General features: G+C 49.2%; 1 protein-coding gene across 1 annotated transcript in view; it reads left to right on the top strand.

Annotated features, from left to right (window-relative positions):
- Positions 1-17,452, top strand: part of REL (REL proto-oncogene, NF-kB subunit) — a 951,280-nt gene that overhangs the window by 565,472 nt on the left and 368,356 nt on the right. Inside the window, exon 5 of the mRNA XM_069608033.1 lies at positions 4,562-4,653. Coding sequence (XP_069464134.1) covers positions 4,562-4,653 — 92 coding nt within the window. The remainder of the gene's footprint in view (positions 1-4,561; positions 4,654-17,452) is intronic.

The raw sequence follows: 17,452 nt of genomic DNA, 5'->3' as shown, positions 1-17,452 counted from the left end.
CTTCGGCGGCCATTTTGTCAGCGATTCAGTCCTTATGCTCGGAGATAAGGACAAGATTGCCCCTTCCCCCGACGGAGGTACCTGAGCCAGACCCGACGGGGGAACTGGAGCCAGGACCTTCGGAAAGTCCACCGCATAAGAGGAGGACGCACCCTACGCCACCTCTCCCACCTCTGCGGCCTGCTCTGCCTTCCTCCCGGTCTACTACCCACGGAGATGATACAGGCACGGACACGGCTACGACAGGTACAGATGACGACGGGACGTGTCCCCCGTCGCCCATGCTCGGGCGTCCCCGCCCGACGAGATTGGATCCTTTCATGCCATGATTTCCAGGGCATCCAAGCTTTTCCAACTCTGCCCAGAAGAGAAGAAGAAAGAAGGGTTCCTTTACCAACGGCGCAAGGCTAAAAGGAAGACGGTCCTCGCCGTGCCGCTTCTTGATGACATCTGGGATGAGGGGCTCGCCCTCCTCTGTTAGACTTCCTTCCGGACGCCAAAAGGGCTGAGGCCCTTGAAATCCTACAGGAGGGTGAGATTGCTTCGGACCACACCATCACGGTGGCAACGGACATTGCCGACACTGGTTTCCATCAGTTGGGCAACAGCGTTTGCTTGAGACGACGAGGATGGCTCAAGGCCACGGATTTCCGCCAGGACATACAAACCAAGGTTTTGGACATGCCCTTCGACGGGAACAACCTGTTGGAGAAGGCGGTTGATGAGTCCCTTCAGGCCATCAAGACAGACACAGAGACTGCCCGGGCACTGGGAGTGCTCCAACAACGACGGCCGTCCTTTCGGAGCTCCGGAGGCAGACAAGGTGCCTCCAAGGGATCCGGCAGTGGCTCCTCCACGTACCGCCAAGCGGCAAGATCTTCGTCCCAGGAAGCCTACAGGGGACACGGCAAATCAGGTGGTGCCCGTCGTCGTCGACAGGGAGGTCAAGGAGGCAAGGCGGCCTCCAAACAAGATTGAACGGACCGTGGGGTCGAGCCCCCGCCGAAGCACCCCGGTGGGAGGCCGGCTGGCGAGGTTCGTCAACGTGTGGGAGTCCATCTCCACTGACCGTTGGGTGCTGGACGCCCTGGCCCAAGGGCACGCCCTCGAGTTTCAGAAGAAGTGCCCTCGCGTTCCACCCATGGCCAGGAAGGAAAATCACGTCCCTCAACTACTGTTGGAAGTAAGGGCGATGCTCAAGAAGGGTGCCATCAAGCTCATCCCAAAGAGGCTTCGGGGCTCCGGAGTTTACTCAAGGTACTTCCTTGTAAAAAAGAAGACAGGAGGATGGCGCCCCATCCTGGACCTACGACGACTGAACAAGTACATCAAGGCGCAGAAGTTCCGTATGGTCACCCTCCAGCACGTGCTGGGACAGCTGGAGGAGGGAGATTTCCTGTCGTCGTTGGACTTGGAGGATGCGTACTTCCACATCCCCATTCTAAAAAGACACCGAAAGTTCCTCAGGTTCGTTGTCCAAGGGCGGCACTACTAGTTTAAGGCCCTCCCGTTCAGATTGAAGTCGGCACCCAGGGTGTTCACCAAGTGCCTCGCACCGGTGGCAGCGTGGCTGCGCCTACAGGGGATCCACGTCTACCCCTACCTGGACAACTGGCTCATCCGGGCAAGGACGAGGGAGCTCGCCGAGGAGCACACTGCGAAGACCGTCCAGCTGCTCACGGACCTAGGATTCTCCATCAACTTTCCAAAATCCCACCTGGTTTCGTCGCAAGTCGTCCTGTTTCTGGGAGCCAAGCTCGATACAGTGGCGCGGCTGGCCTCGCCGTTGGAGGAAAGGACCAGGACCATTCTGGGCAAGGTGCAGCGTCTGCTGGCCACGGACATGGCCAGGGTAAGATCTATCAAGTCCCTCCTCGGGATGATGTCCTCCTGCATTTATCTGGTGCGCCTTTGCAGGTTTCGGATGCGCCCCTTACAAGAGTTCCTCGACGCCCGCTGGGTCCAGTCGACGGGCAGCTTCGAGGACAGGATCCCTCTCAACGAGACGTTCCGTCAGGCAATCTGGTGGTGGGGTACCCACTCCCATCTGTCGGCGGGCACGGACTTTCAGATCTCAGCTCACCAGGTGACGGTGACGACGGACGCCTCCCTGGAAGGTTGGGGAGCGCACTCCGGAGATCTTCACGCGAGAGGCCTTTGGCTCCCGGAGGAGAAGTCACTCCACATCAACATTTTGGAGCTCCGTGCAGTGTTCTGGGCCCTCGGGTCCTTTCTTCCGTCCCTCAAGGGCAAGGTGGTGAGGAACTTCACCGACAACACCACCACGATGTTCTACATCCGGAAGCAGGGCGGAACCAGGTCCCCGGCCCTATCAGAGGAAGCCCAGGATCTGTGGCATTGGGCCGTCGCCCAGCGGATGTTTCTGGTGCCTCTTCATCTGGCAGGAATAAAAAACACGATCGCCGACTCACTCAGCAGGGAGCTGCGCTCGTGCCACGAGTGGGAACTACGCCAGGATCAAGGGGATCGAGTCTTCCAACAATGGGGCGAAACCCCAAATCGATCTCTTCGCACCGCATTCCAAGTGCCGGAGGTTCGCCAGCAGGTTCCCCCAGCCGAGGAGCATGGGCGATGCTTTCTCGTTCCCCTGGGACAGCCTATTTCTTTATGCATTCCCTCCGCTGCCATTGCTGCTCCGGCTCATCAACCAGCTCAAGAGGTCCCGGTGCAGGATGATCCTCGTCGCACCGGCGTGGCCGAGACAGATCTGGTTCCCGGACCTTCTGGACTTGTCAACGTCCACACCAGTCAAGCTGCCGACGGACGCAGACCTTCTCTCCAGAGAAGGAGGCGCCATTCTTCACCACAACCCGGAGTCGCTGAACTTGCAGGCCTGGCTCCTGCAGCACTAGAGTTTGGAGGGTACGACATCCCGGCCGACTGCAGAGAGGTTCTTGCAAAGGCCAGGGTGTCCTCAACTCTCAAGTGCTACAGACATAAATGAAAGAGGTTCTCTGTCTGGTGCCGCGCACAGAAGATTAACCCTCTGCGGATTACGGCCCCTCAAGTACTGCCGTACCTACTGTCACTGGCCAAAGCTGGACTGGCTCACGCCTCCATCAAAATACATCTGGCTGCAATCTCCCGATATACCAGGACTACGGGACGGGCGTCCTTGTGGTCTTATCGCCTGGTGAAAGAATTCAGGAAGGGACTATTCCAATCATTCCCGCCGGTGAAGGCTCCTGCCCCGGCGTGGGAGCTTAATGTGGTGCTGACCAGGCTCATGGGGGCCCCATTTGAGCCTATGCATTCGGCGCCTCTGAAGTTCCTGTCATGGAAGACAGCTTTCCTTGTGGCCATCACCTCCGCACGACAAGTGGGAGAGATCCAGGCCCTATCTTGCAAGCCTCCATACTTGACTTTTCATGACACGAGGGTGGTGCTGAGGACGCACCCCTCCTTTATGCCCAAGGTCCGTCGGACTTCCACCTCAACGAGCCCTTGGTGTTGCCAGTTTTCTTCCCGTCGCCTTCGTCGCCAGCCGAGAGGACTTTGCACTCGCTGGATGTAGCTAGAGCGCTGAAGTTCTACGTGGACCGCACGAAGAGTTTTCGGAAGACGTCACAGCTGTTTGTGAACTTTGGGACTGTGAATCAAGGGAAGGCTCTCTCGAAGACTTCCATTTCCAGATGGCTCTCCGGCTGCATCATGCACTGTTACCGGTTGGCAAACCGACCGCTGCCCGGCCGTCCGAGAGCCCATTCGACCAGAGCGATCGCTGCTACCACGGCGTTCCTGTCTGGTGTGCCCCTGCTAGACACCTGCAGGGCTGCGACGTGGAGGTCGACGCACACCTTCATAAGATTCTACTGCGTCGATTGGGACCCCAGGGAGGAGTCAAGGGTCGGCCAAGCAGTGCTGCGCAACCTGTTCGCCTAAGGTGAGCCTGGTGAGGAGGTAAGAGATGCTTAATGTTGAGTTGTTGTATTGCTTAATGTTGAGCCTGTTGCCACCTCCCGTGGTTGTGCATGTGTGTACTGCTATGTATTCTCTTATTCATGAGCATGTGAATCCATGCCAGACCCCATGCTGGAGAAGGAACAAGTTACTTACCTGTAACTGTTGTTCTCCAGCATGGGTCTGGCATAGATTCACATGCGAACCCTCCCGCCTACCCCTCTGCGGCTCTTCACTTGGTCATACTGTCACTTTACGTGCTACCAAATCTGAGGATGGCTGCCAGAGGCGGGGCTTAGGGAGAGGGCAGTCATTGGCTGGGGGCAGTATGACCCAGAGACCAGTGATTGGTTACTACTAAGAAAGACAGATCAGAAACGAAACTGATACTGATTTTTTTCTATACCGAGGATTCCCGGCCTGACGACGGGGAATATTCACGAGCATGTGAATCCATGCCAGACCCATGCTGGAGAGCAGCAGTTACAGGTAAGTAACTTGTTCCTTGTAAGGCAACATGTAGACTACACAGGTGACAGGCTGTCCTTTCCTGTCATTACCTTCTGCAGAAGCCTGCTTTGGTAGGTCAAATGCGTTTTTGTCTTTGTGTTTTTCCTCATTTTTGCATTCTGTGTTCTAGCTTTCAGAACCTGGGAATTCAGTGTGTGCGGAGGAAAGAAGTCCGAGATGCCATCCATTTCCGAATGGCACGAAAAATGAATCCCTTCAATGGTGAGTGTATGTTTATATTCTCTTATGGTCCTCAGTCAAAAGTCAGTCATTATGACCCTGGCGTTAAGGGTTTAACAGCGCCATAAAAGGTGTCGGCGCCGTTAAACCCTTAACGCCTGATCACGAGGTCCCTTTGCGGCTCCTGACCTTAACGGCTGGTCTGGACCAGCTGTTAAAGTAGGGACCTGCAAAGGGACTTCCGAGGTAATTACGCACCCACAATTTGCGGTACCGTAATTACCGTCTTCCCCAGTCCCATTGAGCCCTATGCGGAAAAAATGGGAATGGGGAAGGGCCAATGGTAAATGGGGAATTACCGCCCGCCAACCTTGGAATGGGGCAGTATTTCCCCATTTCCCATTGGCAGACTCGTTGCAATACCGGCAGCAACCATGGTGCTAATAGCGCCATTGGTTACCGCCGGTGTTGTAATGAGGGCCCTTGTGTGCGGGAGTAAAAGGTTTTCAGGTGTAAAATATGGATGCCCATGAAATAATCGAATGAGAAATGTCTGAGGGAGAAACAAACAAAGTTCTTTGAACGAAAATTACTTTTGTTTTTTTTCTCCCGTGGACATTTCTGGCAACCCGCTCTCCCCACACTTCGCTGTGTGCTCCAACTCTTCCATCCCTCTGCGATGCCTGTCCTTTTCATTTTTTTAACTTTATTGTTTAGGGAGCTGGGGACATCCCCGCAGCCCGTGATACCATTTTAGTGAACAAGGGTGTGGGGGACACCCCTGCAACCCCTGCTCCCCTTGTTCACTATAAATGCACGAATGGGATATTTGTTCAAAATCTTTGGCTTTTCGAAATGTTCGTTCTGCCGAAATTTAAACAAATAACCCATTCACCCTTTTTTATTTGTTTTTTCTACGGATACCATAAAATATTAGTGGTTAGCAGTGCCTTTTCATGAACACCAAGTTTAAGTGGTGTATAACGAGGAAACTGATTTATTAGCATCAGGTCACATGTACTTGCTGCCTCCATACACCATGGGCAACATTTGCACCAAAGTTAAAACACCACTTGGAAATTGAACTACTCTTTCGGTTCCAGTAGGCAGGAGGTTCAAAATATAACGCTGGACTATTTTTTTTATTTATATGTTTTATTATTTCAAATGCATAAAAGCAAACATTAACTCTCTCCCCAACTCCCCCCCTCCCCTCCCTCTGGAAGATCACTTTCTCTGCATCTGTGGGGATCCGCTCATGCCGCAAAAATGTCCAAGATTCTTATTTTATGTGGGCACCATTGTTCCATATAGTCTGATTGAAGATATTGCAGCACATCCCCCATTCTTTCGCGAAGAATCCCTTTGTACCCTGCAAGGTATGAGTTAGCTTTTCGATTGTCATTAGTGTCCAAACCTTCTGTAGCCAGCCAAATACCAATGGGGGGTCCCGTTGTTTCCAATTCTGGGCTATAGCTGCCCATTCCGCAATGACCAGGCCCATAAAGCCCCTCCATTGTGATTTTGTGTACTTCTTCGCTACTGGGTCCTTAATCCCACACAGCCATACCCTCTCTCTCAATTGGGCCACGTTTGGGAACACCCCCTGCAACTGCGTCTTCACTTGTGTCCAGAAGCCCTGAATCCCCTTACATTCCCACCAAATATGCCTCCAATTGCCCTCCCCCGCGCACCCTCTCCAGCAGAGTTTAGACGCGTTTGGGAACATTGTGTTTAACCACTCTGGGGTGAAGTGCCATTGAGTCACAACCTTTACCCCCATTTCCCTCATTTGGACGGAGCGGGTCAATTTCGGGATATTCCCAGAGTTCTTCCCACTGTGGTTTGCTAATGGGTTCCCCCAGGGTTAGTTCCCACTTCAACATGTAACTCCACCTGACGGCCTCCTTCTGCACGTTGATAAACTTATATACTGCCGACACAAGTTTCTTGGTCCCTGATTTGGTCAGAGTGAATTTTTCGAATGGTGTGAGGTCCTGTGAGGCCGCCTGTTTAGTGGATGGTATTGCGAGCCAGTGTCTCAGCTGTTCGTATTTATATCTGTCGGATTCCTTGAGATTTAGGTGCATTTTGCATACCTCGAAAGATATTACCTCCTGGTCCTGTATCATCTCTCCTATTTTCGTGCACCCCGCCTTTTCCCAACTACTGAACCCCCTTTTCCATTCCCGGTGGGAATTCTGGATTCCCGAACATTGGAGTAAACTGGGCTGGCCTTCTCTTAAGGTGCCCTTCCGCGTTTGGTCGTCCATGCTTCCAGGGGGGCCCTCATGACTTCGGTAATGTGAAGTTTTGGGTGCCTGGATCGTTTCCCTTTCTACGTCGTCTCCCCCAGTGGGGATCTTGCCACCGCCCTGTCTTGCTCTGCCCAGACTTTTTGCTGTTCCTTCCCCATCCATTCTTTTAAGACCCAGAGTTGCGCTGCCTGGTAGTACCTGTAAAAATGCGGAAGTGCCACGCCCCCTCCTGAATTGGAGCTGTTAGTACTGCCCTAGCTATCCTTGGTGGTTTCTTCTTCCATATGAACGAGGATATTGTTTTTGTAAGTGCTCTGAAAAAAGATTTGGGGACCCTTATCAGGATAGCCTGAAAGTAGTATACCAGTTTTGGAAGAGTGGTCATCTTCACCGAACTAATCTGCCCCCACCAGGAAATAACGAGTGGAATCCACCTCTCCAAGTCCTTCTTAATTTTCCCCAGCATATCCGGGTAGTTACCCCTGTATAGGAGGTCCACCCTACTCATAAGGGTTATGCCCAGATAGTTTATCCCTTTATCCGCTATCTTTAAATTTAGGGCGGCTGCTACCCGCTTAATCTCCCCCCTATCCTCTGCAAGTATTAAGATTTCCGATTTGTTTCTGTTAATCTTCAGCCCAGAGATTGCCCCAAAATTCTCTAATTCTTGCATTACTTCAGGGAGGTTGCGAGACGTATCTGTGAGGGTGACCAGCATGTCACCCGCATACGCAACCACCTTATGCTGCCTTCCAGCCATTTCAATCCCTGCTATGGAAAGCGATTCCCTAATTCTCATAGAAGATAGCATAAAGGAGGGGTGACAGCGGGCACCCTTGTTTTGTGCCCCTTGTTAACTCCTCTCTGCCCCTGACTTCCCCCATGGCTTCCCCGTTTATAGCAATTCTAATGGAGGGGGTATTATAATTATCCCTGATCATTTTCAAATATTGTTCCCCAAACCCCATGCATTTTAAGGTTCGAAACAGCATTGACCATTCCACCCGGTCAAATGCCTTTTTAGCGTCTAATGTTAGTAGAATTGCCAGAGTTTGTTTTACTCCAATCTTCTCTACCAGGTGTATTATTCACCTCAGATTATCGCGAGTTTGCCGACCGGGGATAAATCCTGATTGGTCCACATTTATCAATTTGGGGAGGAGCGGTGACAATCTAGCGGCTAATACTTTTGTATATAGTTTTGAGTCCAATTTGATTAAGGCAATTGGGCGGTATGATCCTGGTTGGGACGGGTCTTTTCCTACTTTGTGGAAGACAAGAACCTTAGCTTCGTTCATAATCAAGGTCACATTCCCCTCTTCCTTAAATGTATTGAACAATTTTGTTAAGAATGGGGTCAGGGCGTCTGCATATTTATTATAAAAATGCAGCCGAGAAACCATCTGAGCCCGGTGCTTTGTTCGTCTGGAGCCCTGCTATTGCTTTCCCCACCTCATCTTCCCTAATGTCCCCTTCCAAGATCGCCCTCTCTTCTTTCGTTATTTGCGGTATGGGTGGAGCATTTAAGTAAGAGTCGTGGTCTGAACTGACAGGGCCACCCGAGGCATACAACTCTTGGTAATAGTCTCTGAAAACCTCCCCCTTGTCACTAGTGCACGTTAGTGTCTCTCCCTGTGCATTTCTTATTTTCCTGATTGTAAATTCTTACTGTTTGGCTCGCAACTGGCTTGCTAAGAGTTTAGTACCAGTGCCGGAGGCGGAGGAGACCCTTTTTTTTGTGCGAAGAGCATCTAACTGACCCTGCATTTGTCTCATTGCCCTCTTCAATCCTAGTGAGTGTTTCTTCAGAAGTTCCCTTTGTATATCCGTTAACTTCTGCTCCAGCTCCTTTTCCCATAAGTACCTCTGCTTATCTTTTAACTCTGGACTATTTTTCTGATGTAGAAGTGCCATTGCTACATCTCCAGGAGTTCTGAACTTGTCTGAAGAGAGTACAGGCACAATCCCTGGGGCAGGTGCTGCATAATGAAATTTATTTTGTAACTATGTGTTAACAGACCCTTCAGCCAATTCATAGATAGTCATGTTGGTTGTGTATGCCCAGCGTAATTGAAGTACTTTGACTGCCCCATGGTGTGCTAGGTTTAAAGTACTGATTTAGAGGTTTTGAGCCTATATACCTGTATATCTGTGATGGTTGTGTAGCCAATGGTATGAGGATAGGCCGTAAGATGCCTGGGTGGTAAGTTCTTCGAGAGATTCTGTGATGAGAAAATCGTACAACAGCTTGGTCTCCACCGTTTGAGTAAGGTACTCCCAGTCGGGATGGTGTCGCGCATGGTTGATCCTAAAGCATACGCTGCATATCCTAAAGTGTAAGTTGCATATCCTCATTTACAATACCTATTTGTTCTCGAATTTGCTATTAACTGCACTCTGAACTTTGTCACCAACAATAACGGTCTCATGCGATTCTGCCTTTAGCAAAAAACACTCATACATCGTGGCTAAATGTATCCATAATTAAAACCAGAACATGTTGTCTAGGCTAGAGAAGCATTGAGCTACCAGTCCTCATATGTTTTTATTCAGCGCTAAACCAAATTCATAACAAATGGGCATGATAGAACTTTACAATAAAGTAAGCACTGCATCTAAAACAAAATAATGTGTAATACATTTGCACAACACACTTGAGAGGAAGTCTAATGATAAATGCGGTTTAAAACCACAGAACTGCTGGAGCATCTGTGAGGTTCCTGTCAGCTGCAAGATAAAAGTCCCAAGAAATGGTCTCTCTGCTCAAGAAGGGAAGTCCAGCTAGTAATGGGTTTGACAACTGCAGCTGGACAAGCAAAGACCACTCAAGTATCCCATGGCATACATTTAGGCTACCTCCTGTGCCAAATGGGACTTTCTGGGTGCTGGGCTTTTATGACCATAGGATCGTATTTGAATAACATAGACTCACTGGAGACCATTGCAGGAGATATTGGTGGAAATAATATACTCCAAATAGGAGCAAAACCTGAGATTTTGAGGGTCCACATTCTGTCTTAATAAGTGTCCCTTCACCAGGGTAAATGAAAGAGGTGTACATAGATTAACTTACCACATTCTGAAAGTTCTAACACAAAAAAGATATCAGGACAAAAGTGGCAGAACACCTAGAGGTAATAAGACTTGTGTGATCCAGGCTCCAACCTGCATTCACTTCTCTGCCCATCATCGCATGCCTTCCCTTCAACAAAAGAATGTGTGTGATAGTTCAGCCAGTAAGTAGCTTGGGACCCCCCTAGTAGTTCATAATTACAAACCTCACAACCATGTGAACAGAAAATGGACTGCTTTCCCTCTTTGTGGTTTGCAGTGCGTGTAGATTGTCTGGATAGTGTTTCTTTAGCTCTCTCTCTCTCTCTCTCTCTCTCTGACACACACGCACACACACACACACTCTCTCGCTCTCTCTCTCTCTTTCACTTTCTCTCTCTCATCCTCCTCTTCTTTGGTTCCTTCCTTCCTCAATCTCTCTGTATTCAAGGGAACATATTGGTCTATTGTGTGGAGCTGATCTGTAGCTCAAGATCAGCTAAGGATATAAAAGGTAATTCAGTATTTCTCTTTGAGGCACACGCATGTCGTTCACTTTCTAATTGTCTAGTTCATGATTTAAGATTATGCCTGAAAGATGGGGGAGAATATACAAATCTAAAGCTTGCTTCTGAGAGCAAGTACCAAATCGGAGAAACCCAATGTAAAGCAGTGACATCGACAGGATGTGGTCTGAGGGGAAGAGCTGCCCTCATTTCCTCTGTCACGTGTCTGCGAATAAGGTCATTGCTGCCAAAGGCTTGCATGGCAAGAATAGAGGAAGAGTGTTATGCATAGAAAATAAAATGTTCTCATCTTGAGGTCAGTTAACAAATAAATACTCATACTCAGGAGTAGTCAGGGGGTTCTAACACTCAAACATTGACGTACCTGAAATTTTGAAATTTCAGACTTAATGAACATTTCATTTTGTTGCAATAAATTGCTCTGCACAAATAGTTTTGCATGGATGGGACGGATATAAATTGCAATTCTCCCATTGCTGTGGTGAGACTCTGTTGTTTTGTACTGCCTATCCGCACTAATGCTTGGGTGCGCACCATGTAAATGGGCAAAATGTCTCTACATGCACAAATAACAAATATGTTGGAATACTTCACCCCAGTCTTTTTCCAGGGGGATGCAGACATGCCAACTTTTAACAGTGCGCTCGAGGGCCACTTAGGCGTTGCTCACACTTCCGTTGCCCGCACTCCAAAAATGTGCATAATTTGCCTACCTCCATTCACATCATTAATAGGACAGAATGTGCTGTGAACCCAACACATTGAGGACAATTCCTTTTAGGGAACCAAGCACAGTTCTCTTTTATTTACCTTTTTGTGATGGCGTTTAATAGCATAGAAGTGTATTTGCCCAAGGTGACAGTTGTGATTTATGATTTGTTTGAAAGACAAGCACTTCATCTTTTTTGCATCACCCAGCTAAGTGTATTGTACTTTTGAGTTATCCTTTAATAGGTATTCAATAGTGATGGACTTGCACTGGAGTGCCTTGTAATCTTGGGCAAAATATTTCTGAGAACGTGTATTCACTAGCAGTGACTTTCTTGACAAATTGAAACATAAGAAATTAATGTATGCAGTGATGAGGGAAATACAATTTGGAGTTACAATTAAACCAATTATAAACACTTATATTTCAGTGCATGATTTATTTTTAGAAATCAGAAAAGAGAATTCAAAGCTGTGTGACTGGGAGAAACAGACCTCAGTAAATCAATTATATGGAGATGAAAGTCTCGCTTTGCATGTAAAATAATCATAACTTAAGTAAGAGATTACCTTTTTTGTCAGCCTGCCATGCTCGCTGGTTTCCTGAAACATTTGTGGACTTGAGGGTTTGTTGTTTTCTTGCGGCCAAATCTGGGAGTTGTGGGTTTGACAGCCCTGGGAATGATAGATTAACAAGCAGCCACGATTTTTAAATTGTATTTCATTGTTTAAAGCACAGACCTATCTCCAATGAGCGGAGCACTGCACAGGGTGTGGGTGCCTGTGTTTGGGCTGGCGTCTTTAACAGAAGCGCCGCAATGCGAGTTAAGGTCTGTGCGTCATTCTGTGAGTCAATCGGAATTCATTCTTAATCAGGTATTGTTGAAAAAGCCATGTTCTGAGAGCTTTCCGAAATCGGAGAATTCAGAGCCGATAAAGCCATCGCGTTCCAGAGGGGGTGCGTCTTATATGGTTTTGAGGTCAACACAACCTGAAATTATATCTCTGTAGATTCAACACCTGCTTATATGCTTCCCCAGATGGGTCAGTGTAAGATATTTGTGTGGGAAACCACAGACAAGGAGCCACTCTCCTCTGTTGGTGCAAACCTATCTGAGAACTGCTAACAGTAGATCCTCTGAGTTTGCATGCATCACATAAGCTTCCCGAGTATATTTTCTTTTAAAACCGGATTACCTAGCTAACTCCCCAGTTCAATGTTGAGTCTTGCGCACTAACATGTTGGTTGTGAGTTTCTATTACCTGCCTAGCGCCGAGGGATGGAGTACTGGGCATATTGTGGAGGTATAGGCATTGGCAGAGCAGTAACGCCAGTGCACAGTCTGACGGTATACCAATTGGCCACCCCATGCCTGCTCCGCCTGTCACCCATTGTTGTAATTTACTATTATAGCAACTTGATGTAAAGATAGTGGAAAGGTGGTAACAGAGGAATGGCAATCGGTGTCACGCTGGTTAGGATCCCGCCCCTGAGAACTTTGTTGCTAGTACAAAACAGCGTCCTTTCAAAAAGTACAACTATACACTGGTAGAAAACTTGTGTCTCTAATAAAGTACATGAATTCTGTCTGTCCCATCCCATATAAAAAATTATTAAACTAAAGTAACTTGATTCCACTTCTGCAACCCATATGATCCAAGTGTGCGCAAAGGTGAAAGGAAGTACATGCGGTAGTCCAATATTTCCCTAAGCAAGTACTTTTGGAAAACATACCATGTTGATTGCAAGGCATTCATTTTTTGTGGCAACTTTTAAAAAATGTATTTATTTTGTTATTCTTTATTGTGCATTTAGCTATTAAACAAGCCTTAAAACCTTTATCAAACCACAAATAACATCAATTAATTACAGAGTAAGAAATACATAAAATACATTATAGTAATACAATTTCAGTAATTACATAAACAATTCTTTAAAACCACCCATTAAAATGATTGGTTACTAAAAGGTTAAAATGATTGGTTACTAAAAGGTTACATTTGATAGTCTAAATATAAGGAAGAAAAAAGGTTAACATTTGCAATGCTGTTCTTTAGTTAGCCCTGCTTAAAGCTTTGACATTTCTTTCATATGTTATAAACTGCGCTAGTTATAACTACAGCTTTTGCACAGTACAACATGCTCCAAAACTGGTCAGATTTAATCTGTTCAGGATGATTAAGAAAATTACTATATTTAATACTATAATATGAGTTTAGCAAATAGCCGGACTATAGTAAATGACGACTTGTCTCTATAGCCCTTCCACAAAAACGGCACAACCGCTCCTTCAAAGAGAATACCATTCCATGCCCCAACATACTCTCCTGTTTGAAGAATGTTACGTGTAAACATAAAATATAGCGCTTACGGTCAGTTGCACAAAGTTTTGTTTGGTATGTACAAGGGGAATTTAACGAGAAGCTCTGTGTTGAGTACTCAAGGTATCTTGTCTTGGTTGACAATTTGCCTATATTATTGACTTTATCCCAATTTATAGACCTTGTCCTTAAAATGGTTTCAATATTCGGATCATTTAGGGCAATTTCTTTAGGAATTTCTAATGTAGCGTGATAGTTTTTAGCAGTTTGTTGCAGCGCAAGACAAAATTCATTTTTATTGCCCATTTCATAATTACTCCTACGTCCCGTCCCCTTTCCTCCACACTTGTGGGGACATCTCTCCGTCCTGTGGGACGGGACCGGAGCACTTTGTAAAAAGCATCCACATTTTTTTCAAAAATGTGTCCCTCCTCTCTTTCCTGCGCGGGGCCCCGCACGCGGCCGTAACCCGGCCCACCTTGGCTCTGCCCCGCGCATCGCCCATCTGTCCTTTTCTCCGCTCGATCGGGGCCGGACGCACTTGCATCCTCGGAAGATTTTCTTCCCTTTTTTCCTCTCTGTCTCTCGCTAGCGTTCGTTTACTAGTCTGCATATGTCTTTCAAATTAGACTTTCCAGATTGTTCATTGTGTCACCGTCGCTTCGTGAGGACGGATCCCCATCCTCTTTGTTTCGAGTGTTTGGGTCCGGAACACTGTTGGGACTCCTGTTTTTACTGTGACTCCCTTTCGGTCCGGGCACTTCAACGTCGATTGGAGCAGTGGGAGGAGGTGTTCCGACAAACTCCTCCTTTGCATTTTCAGGCGTTCATCGACGAGAAGAAAAAACGCCCACTAAGTTCTTTACTTTTCAGAGCACCCCGGCCGCGGGATACCTTCCGAGGTTCCTCTCGGTCTGGGAGAGGCGTTGATCGCTCTGTTACCGGGGTTCGCCCTGAGGTGCCCGTTGGGCCTAATAATTCTACCGCAGTTTTCTCCGAAGGTCTCTGTAAGGGGCCAGTGAACACCGGAGTACGCTCCAAGGCCCCTCCTGTGGGGGCTGTTTGTAGACCCAGTTCTACTGAGTCGTGGGGTACCGGAGTTCGCTCTGAGGCCTCTCTGTCGGCTTCCCTCAAAAACAAAACCGGGGTGCGCCCCGAGGCCTTGGCTGGGCTTGTAGTTACCGAACGGATGTTCGAGGCCCGCGCAGATAAGGCTGTTACCGGGCCTGGGTCCGAGGTCTCTCGTACAGAGGCTAAAGCTACCAACAGTTCTGAGAGGCCGTACAAGGCTTTGTCGGTGAAAGCGGTTGCTCACTGTTCCCGCTGGTGACACCAGATCTGTTGAGGGGGCAAAGAAGCAAAGTTCTTCTTTTACCGGCAGTGCCGAGGTCCTTCCTTCGAAGGCTCAGTTGGCAGTTTGTATGTCACAAAAACATTCCAGGCCTCATAGTACCGGCTCTGCCGAGGTTCCTTATGTTAAGGCTAAGATTAAGACCCCCTGATCCATCGACAGGGACCCCTGCCTCACTTCCTCACGTGCCGCAGTTCCCCTCAGATGAGGACAAAATGGCGCCCGTTCCCGCCACGACCACGGCAGCCATTTTAGGTGCTACCCCTACAACTACGCCATCAGCTTCTGGTGTAGGGCTCTGTCTCTTGGGTGAACCTAAGGTCCCTTGTGCGCATCCTTACTGGCCGGTTTATGATTGGAACGCCCGGATGCCTCTTCCGTACAATGTTTCGTTGCCCGCGGGGGCGGCTCCTTTGATTTATGTGGATAGGGTGGAGGGGCCGGTGTGGCACCCTTGCCCGTTACGTCCATGGATTTGTCCACCTCAGGAGAGGCCTCTTCAGGTCCCGAAACAATCCCCTGAGGATGCCTTTTTCGGTAAATTTCAAGCGCTTATGCGCACCGACCCCATGAGGGAATGTTTCAAAGGGCTTTTCAAGGAGATATGTCCACCTGCGCCTCCGGCTCCACCCGTTCCTCCAGTGGTTCCGCCGGTGCCTCCCTTGCCCGTGGTGCCCCTCCCTGCTCTTCCGACGTTGCCTCCATTGTCCCCAGTGGACAAGGCAGTGCCTGACACGGCTCAGCAGGATCCTGACCTGTCAGATGACCCTCAAGGCGATCAGGACAATGAGGACCTTCCCCGCTCTATCAGAGCCTTTCATGACCGGGTACTGGACATGATGAGTTTCTTAGATGTTCCGGTGCCCGAGGCACCCGCTCCGCAGGAGGGCGTGCTTTCTGGGACGTTCACCCTGTCTCCCTTGGAGCGTACCGGCCTGTTCCTGCAGAAGGACGCTCTGGTCGAGGTCCGAAGAGTCTGGGAAAAGCCACACTCAGGACTTTTTGTCAATAAAAAGATTGACGCGAGGTACAGGCTGCATTCTTCGGAAGAGGTGGCCCTGTCGTCTTGTCCGCCTCCCTCCTCCACTGTGGTGGCTGCGGTCACTTTGCAGTCCAGGCCTGCAGCATCCTCTTCCACGACGGCTACTCAGGTTCTGGGAAAGGAGGACAATCTCCTCGACTCCCTTGGGAGGAAAATCTTCGCCAACTCGGCCTTGCAGCTCAGGCAGGCCAACGCCGAATTGATATTGGCGGGAGCTAACATGCGGATGTGGAAAGGTCTTTCGGAGTTTGACGAGCACATCCCAGTCGAGAAGTTCGAAGACTTCAAAGGAGGTCTTTCCGATGCCAGGGTCTTGGCCCAGGATCTCCTGGAGGCTGCGGCTCATCACGTAGACACCTCGGCTCGGGGCCTGATGCTTGGGGTTGATACCTCACGGCAGGCGTGGCTTCATGCCACTAAATTTTTTAAGGAAGTGCAAGACAAGGTGTTGGACCTTCCATTCGATGGTAAGGAGCTTTTTCATTCTTCTACTGATGTAGAGCTCACCAAAACCAGGGATAGCACTCAGACGGCTAAATCATTGTCTGTTCTGGTTAAAGCTCCTTTCAAATCCCAGAGACTGTTGTCGCAAAGTTGACCTTCCTCTTGTTTTAGGGGCTTCCTTGACCGGAAATCTCGCAGAGTGGATACTTCTGCGGGGAATAACCGCCGTAGACAATAGCGCACACGATTTTTCTCCCGCTCCTCAGCCTCCTCATCAGTTTCAGGTGGCACTGCCACCGATAAGCCTGCCAGATGAGGGTTTTCCGCGCTCGCACGAGACCCCGGTGGGAGCACGCATTGCGTCTCATTGGGAGGCGTGGCAGACCATCACAGAAGATAGATGGGTCTTGTCAGTCGCTCGAGCGGGCTTCCGCTTACCTTTACCCCCTAACCCACCCCTCAACCCTCCTTTTCAGCTGTCGGGCTCACCCTCCCTCAAGGCCGAGGTTCAGAAACTTCTGGACCTCAGAGCTGTGGAACCCGTTCCCCCTGGGGAACGAGGGGAGGGCTTCTACTCCTGGCTGTTTACGGTGCCCAAAACCAACCACGCTGGCCTGCGCACCATCCTAGACCTTTCCCAGTTCAATCTTTTCCTACCCCAAGAGAAATTCAAGATGATCACGCCCAGCCAGATAAGCTCCTCTTTGCAGATGGGCGATTGGCTCAGCGTTGTGGATCTTCAGGATGCGTACATGCATATCCTGATTTGGAATCCACACAGGAGATACCTCTGCTTCTCTTTGGGAGAGGAGCACTTCCAGTTTCGGTTGCTTCCTTTTGGCCTCTGCTCGGCGCTGAGTGTCTTCACAAAGATGATGTCGGTGATTGCGGCCTATCTTCGTCTCCAGGGTATCCATGTGTATCTTTATTTGGACAACTGGCTCTTACGCAGCCCTTGTCCGTTGGCAGCAGCGGGCAACCTCCAGTCTCTCCTTCAGCTCCTGTTCCCTCTTGGGCTGTCGGTGAACTGGCGGAAATCCTCCATGACGGTCTCACAGGACCTGATCTTCCTGGGTTTTCGTTGGAACAGGATCGACTGCAGAGTGTATCTGACCGGGGACAGAATGGCGGATCTGTT

This window comes from Ambystoma mexicanum, chromosome 4q (assembly GCF_040938575.1).
Source record: "Ambystoma mexicanum isolate Mex_15411 chromosome 4q, UKY_AmexF1_1, whole genome shotgun sequence".
NCBI classification, from domain to species: domain Eukaryota; kingdom Metazoa; phylum Chordata; class Amphibia; order Caudata; family Ambystomatidae; genus Ambystoma; species Ambystoma mexicanum.
The sequence above is the reverse complement of the archived record's forward strand: the minus strand, read 5'-3'. Positions and strand labels throughout refer to the sequence as shown.